General features: G+C 40.3%; 1 protein-coding gene across 3 annotated transcripts in view; it reads right to left on the reverse strand.

The window, feature by feature from the left end:
- The window catches only part of EPAS1 (endothelial PAS domain protein 1), a 77487-nt gene that overhangs the window by 8102 nt on the left and 51894 nt on the right, over positions 1-17491 (reverse strand). For 2 of the 3 annotated variants that reach the window (XM_054630720.2, XM_054630721.2), the window contains exons 3-11: positions 16322-16473; positions 15641-15725; positions 15250-15312; positions 15021-15139; positions 14728-14930; positions 6560-6666; positions 1740-1887; positions 793-1001; positions 285-472 (exon numbers count right to left, since the gene is read on the reverse strand). In XM_054630720.2, coding sequence (XP_054486695.1) covers positions 285-472; positions 793-1001; positions 1740-1887; positions 6560-6666; positions 14728-14930; positions 15021-15139; positions 15250-15312; positions 15641-15725; positions 16322-16473 — 1274 coding nt within the window. The remainder of the gene's footprint in view (positions 1-284; positions 473-792; positions 1002-1739; positions 1888-6559; positions 6667-14727; positions 14931-15020; positions 15140-15249; positions 15313-15640; positions 15726-16321; positions 16474-17491) is intronic. The other variant, XM_054630722.2, reaches the window with a different exon arrangement.

Below are 17491 nucleotides of genomic sequence, written 5' to 3' on the forward strand. Positions count from 1 at the left end.
GTAGCACGTTCTCCTACTAGTTGTTTTATATGTTACAGTAATTACTAGAGGGACAGCTGGGCGACAATGAGGACTGCAGTGTGAAGCCGGGATATTGTTCCCATTTCATAGCTTTCCTATTAATTTTTAAGGCATGATGCAGTATAGGAAGAATAGGGATACTCTGGGCCTTGCTAATAAGAAGTGAGACAGGACTGCCAACACAAAACTGTTGTCTATATATATCGATGGGATTTGGATACAAAACACAACATGCTTTTAATGTTTTTTTAAGCTCCTCTTACCGTGGAACAGCTACTGTTGCTGCTTGCACTTGGAGTACTGCTGCCAGGTGCAATCTGAGGCATTGTAAAGGATGGTATCGTCAGTGTTTCACCTTGAGCAGGGTGGCTTTTCACTTCCACTGGCCATGCTTTGTTTGGTGTCAAAACAGCATTGGTGAAGGCAGGGGCTTCCTCAAACTTCTGTGTTCCTGGATGGGGTTTTAACAATATTAATGAATACTTTTAGCTGGTGCAGTGTTATGATATAACTGCAGCTATTCATTAAAAGTAAACACTGCTCCTAGTTGCCATGACAATAAGTTGGCATAGACTTAATGCACGTTATTTAGTCAGCAAGAAAGCCTGATCCTGCTCTCATTCACAGAAATTTTCCACTGGTGTGAGCATGTGGGCTCTTTTAGCCATTACTCACAATTTGTACACACAGCAAACAAAGTCTATTAAGTTTCTAAATATAGGCTCACATGTGGTTCTTTGTTGCACAAAAATAATTTACACAAATACTAACCAAAATCCAGGGAAATAATGGCATCACCAGGTGTTGGTGCCAGCTGAGCAAGTTCCTCTGGTTCTTCCTTTAGCTTAGTAAACAAGAAGTCACTCTTCTCTGTTGCAGGGATGCCACTGTCATAGGCAGTGTTCATTGTCAGCAGGTGAGGCTTGAAGAGTGATTCTGTTTGGTCCATGGAGAACACAACATCGTTCTTCTCAATTTCACTAAGGAGAGAACAGCTTTTAGGCATTTTGTACCCTAAAGATGAAAGATGTGGATAAAGTAGGCAGCACAAGCTGGGGCTATAGGAGCACTTTGGCCTTTCAGTTGCGTGCCAGGCTCTCGACAGGCGAGGCACAGTTCCAGCGTTGCTGAGCACCACCATTTCGGATGACGCAGAGAGTGTGGTCAGGACTTCTGTGGGAATACTCAGGGCTTTGTTGCTCTGCTTTTTAAAGGGATGTAGTTGAGGCTGTAATGACCCAGACTATCACTCAAATAAGTATTTCCTATTTTGGCCCCAACTAGGAGCAAAAACGTTGAGTTTTGCCAAATGAAGGCAAAACTTCTGATTGGTCCTGATTTTTAAGGCTGTAAACAGCTTCTCCTAGCAACATACGATAGACTTACTACTTAGTTTTATCTCTTGGTCACAGCATTAGAAAAACAAAACACATGAGCAGTTGTCTTGCACAATAAAATCTTTGGTGCAGACCATACACTCTGCTGTATGACCACAGCAGCCACTCTGCAAAGCAGAAAGGCTGTGGTGTATTTCAACAGTGTGTATGGGAACAGGCACGCCACATTTTTCATCGATGTCTAACATCAGTAAACAAGACTGAACAAACATGACTAAACTGATTTTGGAACAACAATGTTGAATAAATAGACCCTTGAAAAGTTCCTCCAAATATTGCATTTCTGCAGCACGTGAATGCACACGTGTGCCCTGAACCCACCTGAGCACGTAGTTGACACAGACGATGCACTGGGGCTGCAGGTTTCGGGTATTGTAAATCACCGTTCCCTGGGTCTCCAGCCATACGTATCCCCCGTGCTTGGCCAGCATACGGTACTGGCCCGTCACTACTTGACCTTTTGTACACACTGAGAAAAGGGGGCAGAGATATAAATAATGCATCAGGACAGGAATACACAACATGTAACACTTGTTTTAAATACGCCCACTTCTGAGCTTTCATTATGCAGAAGTGCACTAAAGCATTTGTGGACAAGGGATGTGCTTAACTTTGGGAACATTCATCCATTTTAGACATGAAAGGGGCTGTTCATTTGAGGTTTCTACTCAAGATTGAAAATTTGAATTCTGGCATTGAGTTTTGAGATGGTCTTAATCTTCAGATCAGAATGTAGAATTAAAAAAATTTAATACAATATCTCAACTCAAAATAATGCCTGCTGACTGCATGTTTCTTGAGTTGCTGTTGTAGGAGTGTCTCGGTAATTATCTGTAGAAAAGTGAATTTGTTGAGGAAACTATAGTTTCCTTATTAAGGTAATTAATAAATACAAAAATCAGGTGATTTAAAAGCTATGTTCAGTAATTTTTTTTTTTTTAATTAAGACCTTATGGTAGTACTATCACTCTTACAAAGGTATCAAAGGAATAAGTAAGAATGGTAAACAGAACTGCTTTGTCTGGGAAAAAAAAAAAGCTGAACTACTGTATTTCTCCCTCTGGTTGAACTGTGTTGTTCCAAGCAAGACCTTGGAATTAGCAGCCTAGAAGAAACCAAGATCCATATGACCAAATCAAGTAATGTTCATTTAACTCTGTTTTTTTGAACTATTCTGTGTTTCTCAAACTATAAACTGACAATAGTACAACTTGGGTTTAAAGCTTCTAAATGTTTGAAGGGTGAAATCTGTTGCCCTGCTATCGCCCAATATTTTGCAATATTTGCAGAGAACAAGTTTTCAGTGTGGAGCTTTGGACTTCTGAGATGTAAGGTTCTATGATGTCCTATCTGTTGTAATTCAAAGCTGTCAGTGAAGGAAAAATAATGTCAATAAATGGCAAAAAAATCCGGGCTAGAGTAGACAAGCAGTACTTGCACTAATAAGAGCTTGTACTTGTAAGCAGACATACTCACACGGAGTAGCAGCAGAAGTGGGAACTGGCTGAACAAAACCTTTGACCACACATTGGCAACCTTTCCTTTTAAACAGCTTTTACATCCAAAAGAAGTATGCCATCAAATTAATGCCCTTGAAATAATGCAATTTGACTCAGGAGGACTGGAAAATTGATACCATGGTCTTTTTACAGAAAAATTCCTAGTGAGTGTGGCCATTAAAAGAAGCTAGCTATTGTCAGCCTCTCCTACATTGCCACCATACAAATGTACGACTCCAGGCCTGTGAAATACAACTGTTTTGCAGATAATTGTTGCTGTGTTTATCCTTCTATTTCTGAAGTTTGTTTGTTTTCTTCCTAGGAGTATTTAATCATCCTTCATTTAATTTATTTAGACAAAGTAGAACATTACTTTTATTGATTAAATACTTCTGGTGGAACAAAATCAAAAGGCTTTCATTTCAAAGTGTTTTAGTGACTGGACTGTTCTGCTCTGCTTGTGAAACATAATTACACTGTTTCCTAATCATCAGCTCATCAATAAGAGTCACAGTGTAGGCGCCTGTTACATTACAAAGAAGCTTTTTACTGCTTTAATCTTTTTTATTATTATTATTCAAAGCATGTCATGTTCTGATATAATAAAGTGCAGCACAATCCCTCCAGGGGGTAATCTCATAAATTACTAATACACTTGTAACTGCTGACTTTGTTATCAATGCTACATTTAAGGTTCTGCCTTCAGAGTGAACTTCTCACTTCTCTCTTTATTTTTGTTACATTTTAAAAAGTATGCATGACCTGTATCTGTACAGAACTAGTTACATGTCAATGAAATAGTCTCCAATTATATTCCTTATCTTTGTGTGGAGAGAGTGGGGGAAGGCAAGGACAAATTTAATAGAACACAAAACCATGATTCTCTTGCAATGCTTGCTGAACTTCTGCTAACTGGTGGGCACTGTCAGAATTGATGACTGCATAATTGCAAGGAGATATACTCTATACATAGCATACTTCTAATAAAAATTACTGTTTAATAAATGCAAGTCTGCTGAACATGAATTTTGAGGTGGCTATTTCCAGGTACAAAAGGATGTGGCCAGGGAAAATGAGTAAGTTCTGTATAGCCACATGCTTGGAAGAGCAAGGTCTGTATAAGCTCTGTACCTGCTTGCTAACCCTGCATTACACAGCATCTCAATGGCACACATAATGGAACCCAGGCATTTCCTAGTTGAAGGGTTTATGTGTGTTTTGTCAAGTCACAGCTTGCTGTCACTTTTTCTTTGGGGTTGTTCTCTTACTTGATGGTCCCAGAAGATGTGGGTACTATTTATCTTAGAAAAACTAAATGGGTCAGATTTGCTGGCGATTTAAACTCATGATTCTGTTGTGGGAAATCACATTCATCACAGCAATAGACTTTGGTCCTGTGCTTCCAACAGTAAAAAGATAATCCATGCTGATCTTGTGCTGTCATAAATCCTATGGAACAGTTTGATCCTAAACACTTATAACCTGTGCAGTGCCTTGAGGACTTTTGCTGGTGTAACACCATCCTTCTAAGACTTCCTGCTGCCCTCATTCTGTTTCTTGATCACACCTTGTACCCTGGAGCAGGTTTGTAGGACACAGTGGGCACAAATGGCATCTGGACACACACACTGCACTATGTGAGGGTAACTGAATTGCTGGAGTGAGAAGCAACATCTATTAATGCCTGGTCATGGTGGGTACTAGAAACTCTCCAGAAATCTCTACATGGACAAGTAACTCAGTGCTCCCATTTCATTAACTAGATGGGTTTGCTCACCCTCCCTTTCCCATTACCAAATGGATTTCCAGCTCCCATTTTATTCCCTCCCAGTAGTGTCCCATTCTTAGAAATACAGCTCAGTGATTCAAAAGCACCAGTTCAGCACACACCCTGATTTCACAGGATGACTTTCAATAGCCCAGCACAGTATATATTAACATCCTATCTATAAATATCACTTATTAATATTTTTATTTGTAAAAACACTAACATATTACCTAAGAAACAATTTTAAAAATTACATGCCCAGATAACTCTCACTGAGTATGGGCTGATCTATTTTTTTCTTTTAAGCAGCTTTGGAAACAGGATGATTCATATCAACACTGGTTTACAGCTCACAACTTTCATCACTGCCAAACAGTTTTTCAAGAAACATTTCAGTTTAAAACTGTCCTGAATCTTTGCCATTGGAGCTAACCCTTAAGGTCAGACAACTATTCTTTGCTGCAAATTTTTTCTGAGAAGTACAGAAATACTTTCTGTAAGTCTATTTGGTGGCCAATTCCCTATAGATGTGACCTAAGTCATGAGCTGTTTCCTGAGGACAGAGGCCTTTATCACAGCAACTACAAGGTGTGTGTGATTTATTATTTGATCTTGTAGGTTCCAGTCTAGCTGCTTTGCTTTGTTTCTATTAAAAGAGCATCTGCAGAGGTTTTAGTGATGTGCTGCTTAGAACTCTCCAATAAACTGGTTTGGGGGCCATAACAGCCAAGGGTGGGAAATGTCATTTGTACATTAATGCACTACCTTGTCTCCAGCCAAAGCACTAACTCTTAAGGACAGAGACTAAAGATTTAAATCCAATTATTCTAAGACATCTGATGTGAAAGAGATGGAAATTGTGTGGCCTGCTGAAGAGAGGGATCTTGGATCTGATCTCTGCTCCCAGAATAATTCTGATACTTTACTTGAAGAATAGCTAAAACTGGCAGTTCCCATAGGCATAACAATAACAAGAAGCAGCTGTTCCTGGCAGTAGGAATTATTTGTATAATGAATATCCCTTAAAGAAATCTCCTTGCACATCTACTCTGGATGGAGAAGATAGTTGTTGTTTGGTAGCAAAAGAGAGACATTCAAAAAACCACTGCAATAAGCTCTTCCTATTTCCCTTTAGCTCTGTCTGTGGAGGCCAACAGCACATGAGAAAGATAATCATAAAATAGCTTGGGATCTTTAAGGAACCTTAGAGATCATCTAGTTCCAGCCCCTGCCATAGGCAGGGACACCTTCCACTAGACCAGGTTGCTCTGAGCCCCATCCAACCTGGCCTGGAGCTCTTCCAGGGACAGGGCAGCCACAGCCTCTCTGAGCAACCTGTTCCAGTGCCTCACCACCTTGATACTAAAGACTTTATTTCTAATATCTCATGTAAACCCACCCTCTTTTGCTTTGAAGCCATTCCACCTTGTCCTGTCACTACATGCTCTTGTAAACAGTCCCTCTCCATTCTTCCTGTAGGCTCCTTTCAGGTACTGGAAGGTCACATTTATGTCACCCCAACCAATACCTTCTTTTTTCTTTTTGAACAATCCCAATTTTCTTGGCCACCAGGAAATGTTCCTCTCACCAGGCTAGAATTGCCTAACTCAACTTTTCAAATTTTCAGCTGAACCTTGCACTGTACCTTAGAGAGACAGTAATTCTTCCCTCTAACATCCAGTTTTAATTATGGCAGAACCCAGACCCTCTGGAAGGACCAGCAGCAGATTTCAGCTAGACATTTACCTGATGTAAATACTGCTCTTGGAGAGTATCTGCACACAAGATGCACTTGTATTTTCAACTATGTATTGAGGTACCCACAATTTATGCTTGACATGCAGACAACATAGAAAAATAAGAAAGTGACTCACAGTTCTGATGACTCTTGGTCATACTCTCCGAGTCCAAGGCATGGTAGAACTCATATGCTGAACGACCCAGCAGCTCCTCTGGATGATATCCAATCAACTCTGTTATTCTTGTTCAAGAAAAAAAAGCAAGTATTTAAAATTGAGGTCACTCTAGTCTTATGCTCACATGTGCAGGGCATGTATCAGCTCAAGTCTTCAAACTACCAGAATTAAAAAAGCAAAACGAGAAATTTTAAGCTTCCAAACACATGAGGAGTATAGAGGACTTCTGATCACATTCTGATATATCTCCATGTTAAAAATAAACTGCCTTGTCCTACTACTGGAATAAAAATTCCTAAGGATGTCAGTGTGTGCACTGCAAATTCTCCTATGCCTATTGCATCCTATCTTTAATAGAAGGTATCAACTTTTGTTACTGACAAAGTTTTCAAGCTGCCCACTACATACAGAAACTCCCAACAACCACCACTGAAAATCAGATACCTGTGAGGGGGGTAGTGGTAGGTTTAAAAGTACGTGTACATTTTAAAAAAAATACACAAAAAGGTTTGGGCACTGCTTTTAATAAATAAAAATGCCAGGTGAGAATTACAGGCAGTTAAAAGGAAAAAAAAAGTTCATCTACTTAGTCTTTTCTCAATTATTTGAAAACTCTGACATATGGATTAGGTTACTTGGGTGACTAAGTAACCACCAACTAAGTAGGATTTTACACAAAGAAAGCTATGATCTCAAAAACTGGACCTTTTTTTCAGAGTCTTTTTGAGGCAAGGCTGGATTTTTCACAAGTTCCTGAATCAATGAAAATAGGTCATCAAATTGTGCAAATAATTTTCTCTAATGAGGGGGTGGCAGAAAAATGCTTTATTTCAACTGGAAATACCATCACACACAGCTTTACAGAAAACACGGTAAGTTAAAAATAAAGTACATAAAAGTTAATTCAAAAGCAAAGATTATCTCCTGGTTTACAAGACAGTGACAGTCTTGGCTGCATCCTCCTACCTCTGAAATTCTTATAATAATCTGTAATACAGAGAACAGCAGCACACAAACTAATTGTGACACTTTCATAAATCTTTAAAATCTGGGAGGTTTGCAAGGAATGGTCACATCTTGGAGCACCTCACAGCTGTCAGCGGCAGAGCCCAGGTTTTATGCCACTCTCTCAGAATGGCTTTATGTGCCACCACATTTGATTTGGGCTGTTGCTACTTTTAAGAGACATCCTCAGGTTTGTGTACTCCCTGGAAGGACAGCTTTGGCCCAGTCCTCTAGACACAAGCATGTCTTTACAAGACAGACATGTAAATACTGTAAAACAAACAGAGCAAGAGCATGGCATTCATCTCCTGGATCCCCCTCCAGCAAGGAAGGCACATAAAATGGGACTATTTTGTGTATGGCTTGAACGCCAAGGTATTGAGTCAGCTTTTCCCTGCCTCCACCTCCACAGAACTCTACAGCTCATAGCCCCAGGACACCTTGGTTTTGTCACTCCGAAAATTATTCTCTGTCCTGATTTCCATGGAATGAACCTGGGTTTATAATACTTCAGATGAACAAAAGCTGTAGCTTGTATTAGGTTCCCCTCAAAAACTTACTCTTCTGTTTGTGTTTCCAGTTTTATTTACATTTAAAATTAGACCAACAAAGGGGAATGGTTTGAATCCAGTTTCAAAGACTTTTCTTTACTCTCTTCACTGACAAGCTTCTGAGCTTTTAAATTGCATCCCACTCAAATCTAACCTTTTTTCTGAAACCACAATTGTTTTTTCTTTCTTACTGAAAAGTACTTCTCACAGGGAATTGGTCATCAAAGCTGAATCATCATGAGAAAACAGCAAATACTGAAAGAGCTGTAATAAAATTAAGGCTCACAAAATACAGTTGCTGCTTGCCTTTACACAACCAGCTGGGACACACTGGTGTAAGTGACCAGAGGCTTTTGCCAGGACCAGTATAAATACATGGTCTTTAATATCAGAAACTCTGGCCTTTGGCTATATAATGGCTCAATACCATAAAGCCATTCCAGTTAGTTTGGAGCTCACTGCAAGGGGAAGGATTTTAAAATTCAAGAAGTTGAGTATTTACTCTTAATCCAGTCACTGGGAACTGAGAGCCAAGTGGGGGTTGAGCAGGGAGAAGGAAAACAAAATGAAGATAATGGGGAAAAAACAGAAGCACCATGTACCCAGCAGCACCAGTGCAAATCCAAACCCACATTACAGCCTTCATGGAAGTCAGCAGTGGAACTGAGATAGCAAACAAAAAATACACATTACAGCAGGCTGAAGGACTCTTCTCATATGGGAATGGTAAACTCTATGCAAAATTCATGTATCCCAGTCCTGTAATTCCCCTTCTCAAACTGCTCCTTGCTGTCCATAATGAGTACCCTCACTATAAAATTACTCTTCTTGTCATTCCTTGGCACAGAATGACTTATGGTGCAATCCTGATGTGACAATGTCAAATCTAATTAGATCTAATGTAATCTTGGATGAAAGTTAGCAAGTGGTGGTAGTATCTTTTTACTACAAGCAACTTCATATTACATGAAAAGATAAAAATAAGATATCAAAAAAAATTACCCGCAACCCCACATAAGTTCTAAACCCACGCCTGGTAACAGTGAAATACTAATGAAGAGTGATTGTTTTAAAATAGTTACTTTAAAAAATAATAATAAGTGGCTAAACAGCCCCTATACTCTCATTGACTGTTCTGTTCATCTGTTAACACTATCCAGGTTCATTCTACTTCTCTCTGAAGACTCCTCCAATTGACATGATTTAAAAAAAAAAATTGTATAATGTTCTATTTTCCCACTCACAAAACCCCCTAAAACTGGCTGGCAGTGTTTCCTAAATACATTTTTAAGTACCACTATTTTATAAAAAACACTCTCTCTCCAGTAGTTATCTCTATTAGTTTTGGGTGCATAAATTGGCAGTTCACACCCTCCTTTATTGCTCCCACAGTGCTGCTGACCCTGAATAGCTTAAAAAAACTCTTGTAGGCTGCAGGCTGTGCAGGGCTGAAAATCAGGTTAGTGTATTTCATGCCACATTATGCTCCAGGGTGGGAGTGGGCAGCTATCCCTTTATCCATCACACCATCCTGTGGCTCTCCCAAGATGTGTGTGGAAGAAGACTGGGCAAAGCCAAGAGCCTGAGCAGCCCCTGGGCCAGGAGGCAGCGAGTGCTTTGGCACAGATCCTTGTAAACCTCACCTGAGCATTACTTTGAGGTTTGCCAGGGAGGTGCACCCTCTAAACTTTGTGTACTCTCCACAGGAGACTCTTAGCAACACAAAAGGCCAGGTGAACACACAGAGGACTAAATGCAAAGGAAAAGGCATCCCACGGAGCTATGGGAAGGAGGAGTACACAGCTAAGAAAATCAGGAATATGCCTACGTCCCATAATACCAAAGTATCGTTTACACAACTGAGTTCAGGCACAAGACTTCTACTTTTGTTTAGAGACCGGACAGAAAATTGGTTTTTGTGCAAGCTGTGGAATGACAAAATTAGAAAACAAACTGTACGGTGGTTTTGGATGGCATTCCTGTCATGGTAGGCTTTGTGTTTCCATTGCATCTGTAGAATGCTCATTAGTAAGATAATAATAATTTCTTATAGAAGATGACAAGTGGGCTGTGAGGCTGTTTATTTTCCTGTTACCAACTTGTTTCTGAGAACACAAATACCTTTGGGGGAATCTTAATTTTTGCCAGACTGGCACTTCAGTTTTCTGAGCTAAACTTGTCATCGTGATGTACAGAAGTCAAAATCTCTGAAAACACAGTGAAGAGGTGGGCAATAGCCATCTGCAGTAGGAGATCTGTCCCAGCTGCCACTACTCAAGTGTGTTTTGAGCACTATTTCAGTTTCCCTTAAATATACAATATATATAAGTATCTTAATATTGAATTTTTGGGACATGGAATAAAGGCAAATTTTGTGGTTAGGGTACACAATTAAGAAACAAGTGATCTGACTCCTATTTCTAGGTTTGTACAATTTTGCCTAATTTTATCTCTTTAAAACATGGCAAAGCAATCAAAACCCACTGCTTCGAGGCTGCATTTCCTACAAGATGAGCTAGTTCAAGTATTTTTGTTTTTCCTAAAATTGTGCTTTTCTGTCCCTTTATAGGAGCACAGAGCTTTTTATTGTATACCATTTCTTGAGTTAAAATAGTATGGTAAGAACCATCAGGCCTGAGAAGTCAAGCTCTGTGAAAGACTGTTCTAATGTTTACTGCTTATAAAAAATAGCTGGGTGTATATTCATTGGGCCCTGTGCAGACTGTGTGTGTGAGGGTGTGGATCTCTTAACAAAGTCTTTCTGTATTCAAACTGTTACCAAGTTATTGAAGTTAAATTGGTCTTGAGAGGAACAAACAAAACAAAGTTATACTTAAAGGAGAATGAGTTTTAAAAAAAGAGAGGAAAAAATAATAAAGCCCAACACAGACGCTGTGCCTGGGGTAAAGCACTCTGTCAGCCTGCTAGAGCAGGCAGTGGGGCAGTCTTGCCAACTAACCACATTTCCTCTCAAAAATATTCATGGCTGCTTCTATTCTAACCATAGCCAATGGAAAAAAAAAATCCAAAATGCAAAATCCTGGGACCCCTGGCCAGTACTGAGCAGGATGGATGGCTGGTCAGGTGTATCTGCCCTGTGAGGCTAAAAAACCTACATGTGTACGTGAAAATCTTCACCAGGACTGTCACACCCACTCATTTTGTCTACCTGAATCAAGGTTTTGTTATTAACAAAAGAAGTAGGTCACATTTTACACTTAAATATGACATATACCAGAAGTCAGTTTTGTCAAATGTGGATCTTTGGGTTCACTTATCACCACTTCAGTCATCTCCATACTGCATTTTCCCCTGAGCAGGAATGAAAGAACAGGAGATCCATTCAAATTCTTCCCTGCATTCCCATTTAACTTAAAAATATTCCCCTAGTATAGGTCAAATGGCAAATTAACTTAAATCCTCATCCAAGTCCTGTGCCTGTGTATTTCTTATTTACTGGGACATAACTGGAAACATAATAAATCTCAGTTTCCTCTCAGGTGGGCACAGCCTAGATCCCACATCTGATATATCCAACTGATATGGGATGGCAATGCTATGGCATTGCATCTTCCTGCACCATCCTACTCCGAATCACCACATATCCTCCACTGCTCCTTTTCTCTTCTTCAATTCTACCATTAAAATGTCCCAGTCAAGAAAAAGAAGAAAAAGTTATGTAATAACTTGGTTTCTAGTAATCAGGGACATACGATGCCCCACAGCAAGCCATGCCTTCAAAGTAAGTGCCAATGCCACTGAGGTAACAAAATTGGCTTTGTACAAAGGCATGCCTTTTCTTCTGACTAAAACACCCTCACTGGCAATCCTTCCTGACACAAAAGCATTGTGCAGCTGAACTAAACCCTCACTTGGATTATTAAATTGTACCACTGATCAAGCATTTCTGTATTACAGCTAAAATAATCCTTCCTGTAAACCACTTAGCCAAGATAAGTGGAGCAAGGGAACAGTTTCAAATCACTCTCCAGGAATGGCTGAAGCAAGCATTTAAGAGAACAACCATTATTTATTATTCATATCCATGAACCTTTCTCTACAGGCTCATCACCTTGCAAAAACTGTTTTAAGAATACTAACATATCCCACCTAACCACTGGCAAGTCATAGGCCCACATACATAATTTATTTTTGGAAGGCAAATTATATGGGCTACTGTCTCACATGTTTTAAATGATGGCCAGTCTTGCCTGCTTCATATTACATCTAACCTATACCCTCCTAAGGAAAAGCCAACTAGTTTTTGTCACAAAATGCTGTAAGGTAGCCAGCCTATATTTTGTATGTTGCTTTGTGACAGACAATGAGCTTTCCTAGGGAGATTATACTCAGAAATCTGAGAGTTTCTTTGACTGAGTGCTTTGAAAAAAAACAACCTTAATGCTCTCTGGAAGCAGACCTGTCCACACCAGATGAACTGCAAGGAGGATACCAGGAGCACTGCAGAAGCCTGGTAGAGGAGGCACACTGCCCTCCATGATAGCAGCCCTAAACTGGAAGCACACTGTCCCTTATGGAGCAATGAGCTGTGTCTGCATTGCTGCAGAAAGGACAGAGTACATAGAAAAGAGTTCAAGCACCTGACTGGCACATGCTGCCTTCCCTCCTCCACTCCCCAGCCTGGATTTACATTCTTGGAATAAGCTGCTCCTTCAATGCAATCTGTGTAGCAGCACTGAATTTGATAAGAACAGCTGAGTGTTTTGCATTTTTATGTGTCTAGAGATGTGTCGCCTGCTGGAAAGAAATCAGCATCCCTCTGGGAGGGAAGGCAGGGGCCAGGGGGATCTGCTGCAAAGAACCTGAAAGGTTTGGGAAGTCTCCTTCTCTGCCCTGGCTATCTTTTTGCAGCTTTATCAAAATGAAACACCCAACCAAAACTACATAGTAAAAGATGTGCTACTTTATAGTCTGGTTTTGGAGAAAAAAAATCTTTATAATCCCTACAAGTTCAATCCTCCAGAGGAAGCTGCTGTATTTCACTGCCATGTGAAACATCTTCCCTGTAAATGAAATGCACACTATTTAAGACAAGGCTTAATATATCATTATTTTTAAAATAAGCATGTGTATCTTTAATGGGATAGCATCAGTCCCTCTAATTCTCATTTATAATGGCTTATGCATTAAGTCTTGCAGAGACATGTGAATGCTGCAATAAAGTAAAATCCTCTGCTACACTCCTGCAGCCTGCCACTGAATGGCCAGTAATTCTGAGCACATTGCTTTTAATGAGTCACTATCATATTGAGTCACTCCCTTCAGCAGCAAAATCCTATTGATATCTCAATGTTTTGATGCTGAAAATATTAACAAAGGAAAAAGTCTCATTGTGATTACATCAGAGACCGTTTCTAGTTACTTCTGCACAGTTCTCTGAGAGTTCAGAAGGTCAGTCACAAGTTTCACTCTTGTAATCTTGCTTTCATCCCCAGCTGCTAACACTGCAAGTTTATGTGGCTGCTTCATCACATTGTTTAAAAAAATAATCTTACTTAGCAAAGTTTAAAAAAACCTTCGAAGTTTGAAGAAATCAACAAAGATGTTGGTCCTGTGAGTTTCTGCATGAGTTGCAAGCATGTTTATAATCTCACTGATAACTGTCCAGGCCTCAGAGGTTCCTAGCATCTTTGAATTTCAGAAAAGCAATTTCATTAGGCAGAAAAGTTTATCCTAAATTCAGAGATTACCTCCTAAACTTAAAAAAAACCCATACAAAACCCAAATCCACAGCAGTAAAGACAGGACCTTCTGGACAAATGGGGGACAGGAAGACACTTTCATGGGAAGGGATGTCTGGCTCTCTTGCATGCATGGAAGATGGTTATCACAGTACACAGACAAGGAGATGGCATGAAATGCCATGGAGTTCTCAGGACAAGTCAGGCAGGTGGAAACTAGAAGGATCTCCATTTTTTTCCCCTTAAGAGTGAAGTGTGGAGAGCAGAGGACAAACCCCTTGCCTGATCCAAGGTCCTCCCCTCCCCTTCATTTCGTCACTAAAAGGCGCAGGGAGATAACCAATAAAGGCTGTTTGCTTTTCATTGAGCAAGAGGCTGCAACTCCATTTCAGGGCAGCAGATACTCTGGATGCCTTAGCAATTCTTGGTTAATGTAGAGCATAAAGCAGTTGCCAGCTAACTGAGAACAGCATCCTGGGCCAAACCAACTGTAAAACAGTCCTTGACTAAGGTCCGTACGGCGTGCCCTGGGACATGCGCTCTAAAACACGGGAACAGGAATCCTGCATACCCTTTGGTTTGTTAAACCCCAAGAAGCTGACATTTGTGGCTCTAAGTTGCCTCATCTTCTGCCAGTAAAACTGAATTCCTCACTTGGCAGGATGAGGAAATACAGCAGGAATACAGTTTCATCCAAACTGAAATTTTTGAGGTGGATTAAGTGAGCCGCTAAACAGCCATTTTGGTAACAGGCTGAATTTTCTTCTGGTCCTTGCTTACCAGGTCCACATAAGACATTTGGAAGAACTGCTTGTTTTGTTCAAGAAGATAAAAACACCTCTGGAAAGGAAAAGCCAGTGGAGCATACCTGTCATCACAGTAGGTGAATTTCATGTCCATGCTGTGGCGACTCAGGAAGGTCTTGCTGTCCAGGGGGATATCGATGTTTGAAGGGTGCTGAATAGGCTCACACATTATTATAAGGCAGGTGAGAAGAGGCTCCTTATACCCACACAGAGTGTGAGGAGGGCAAGTGTTATACACTTTAACTTGTCCAGTGCAGTGCAAAACCTGAAATAACAAGAAACAAACTTAGGATGTACTTTCTCTCCACATCAAAATGTCTAACCAAACCCACTTAATTTGGCTCAAATATTGTACCTTCCATGTGGCAGACTTGAGGTTAACAGTTCTGCCCCTGTTGGTAACAGTGCATTTCATCCTCATGAAGAAGTCACGCTCAGTTGACATCTCTTTGGTTTTCTTTCCAAAGCCTGGACCTGTATAAGGAAAAGGCAAATTAATTTTCTCATTTTGCTTCTTGATTTCTTCTACTTATAACCCATGAAGGATTCAACAGAAACAATAGCCCAATTCTCAGATCATTTACCTGCAGAGACCATCAAAGATGCTTGGACCATTGCAGAGCAGTTTGTAGAGCTCAGACCTAAAACTTTAAGTGGAACTTAAATAGGACTTTGTGCATTTTAAACCTATGTTTTAGCTTGCTGCACATGAATCTTTCCACAGTGTTACAACTGAAAACATGATACCTGTCTAAACTTGATGAAAGGAAACTACTAAACAAACAGTTTCTTGGTACTATCATATTTAAGCAGTATTTGGCAAAACAAAATGAATCTGTAAAGCACTGAATAGCAGTTAATGATTACTGTAGGAATGAAAATTCCTGTTACCATGATGAACAGATCTCTTTTGCTAGCCATTTACTTCATTTGGTTATTTCAAAAACAAACATGGATTTTTTTTTTCATTATTACCATTTTTCAGACTCAGATTCTCTCGAATTTCCTCATGGTCACATGGATGAGTGAAGTCAAAAATGCTGTGTCCAGTGAGTTCCACCTGTGTGAAAGTAAGAGCTAAATAGCAAATCAAAGCAACTGAAAGTATTTATCTGTTTTTAAATACAATTGCAATGAAACTGGTCACTAGAACTAAGTGCATCGACAGGATGCGCAGAGACACAAATCCCATGACCTTCCCTTTGTTTATCCTCTGCATAACTCCTGATTTTCTCCCCAGAATGATTCTCTTACCTATGAATTTGCACAGTGCAGTTAAGAGTCAACACCTCTTATTATTTTCGGCACAGGACAAAACTCCCAATCCACAAAGCAGAAAAGGGGGGACCCAAAAGAGCAGCTCTAGCCCCTTTGTCCCATAGTCTAAGGCACAAGTAGAATAAATGCCTTCTCATCTCCCTAGTAAGATGTAGGAAGGCAACTCTGCAGTCACCAAAGACACTACAACTAGATAGGAAGGGAGAGGGAACCTGTGACCCATGTAGTCTGCTGTGCAGGGTACCTGCCTGAGAAATAAGACATTTCATTTCCAGTCTTTCTTGCAGTGACACACAGCTGAGTTTTCTGCATTTAGATATAAGAGTTCTTTCTATGAACTGCATTACAAAGAGAGGAAAACATAAGGGAACAAGTTACCTGGGTAAGACCCATATATTTGTTGACATTCTCAGACAAAAAGATCATATCTCCATCCTGTGTCACCACGGCAATAAATCCCTCCAAAGCTTTCAGGTACAAGTTGTCCATCTGCTGGTCTGCTTCTAGTTCATTCTCATTGTCAGCACATACTGAGAAAAAAAAGCATTAAAAGACTTCAGCACCCCAGCCAGCCTTTTTCAATGCAAGCACATCAGGTTAAAAGGCAACAAAATATTTTTCTGCTGTTAAAATTTCCTTTCAACAAATCTCTTCTGGTGGCGCTTTCAGAACAGCATATTAAAAGGATGCCCTTATCGCTAGAAAGGCAGGAGATACTTTTTAAAATGTTTTGGCAAATGCAAGACCCTCTTAGCATGTTTCTGCAAGACATGTTTTCAGTCACTAACACCTGCAGATGCAGATGACTGAAGTGCATCTTCTTTGTGTATGTTCTCTTGGCAACTTGCAACATTTGTACCTCCTAACAGGCACAAGGTAGAGGGCAAGCTTTACAGAAGGTACATAAATCTGTGCATCCCTAACAAACACCAACAGGACTCTTCCATTAGGTCAGGCTTTCTAAAACGTTGAAATACAGCTCCTACAAAAAATGCCTAAATAGGCCTCTTCACTCAGTACAGATACATCTGTTAACACTGCTTCGGATAGAAAAAGTAGAAAACTGGTCCCTTGAAGTCATTCTGGGTGAATCTCTTTGTCATCCCATAAATCTCAGTATTCCTTGGAAAACCACAGATCCATCTCACTGATACCTGCTTTTTCATCTGCAGACCTCAGGACTTCCTATGCCTTACTCCACCAAACTCTGATAAGTTTCATCACCCACCCACACTTCCCCTGTCCTGCACGGAGAGCCTCAGACTCTGCTTGTGTCCTAGATGCTTGCCTGTGCAGTTTAATGAACTCAGTGCACCTTACTAAATTCTGGGAAAGACATGCCACGGCTCAGCTGAAATCTGAAGCTGTGCTAGAATATTTATTACAGCTATTTTCTTTTGGTTATTCACGTTCCTGGTACCTTCTGGCTGCAGCGTAGTGACAATCGATGGCACCGTGATGCCCTTGACGTGTGCGCTCCGCACGGCCCATCCAGTGCTGTGGGAGGCAGCACATGGCAAAACTGCTCCCCCTGATGCCAGTCACAAA

This window comes from Agelaius phoeniceus, chromosome 3, assembly GCF_051311805.1.
Source record: "Agelaius phoeniceus isolate bAgePho1 chromosome 3, bAgePho1.hap1, whole genome shotgun sequence".
Classification (NCBI taxonomy): Eukaryota; Metazoa; Chordata; class Aves; order Passeriformes; family Icteridae; genus Agelaius; species Agelaius phoeniceus.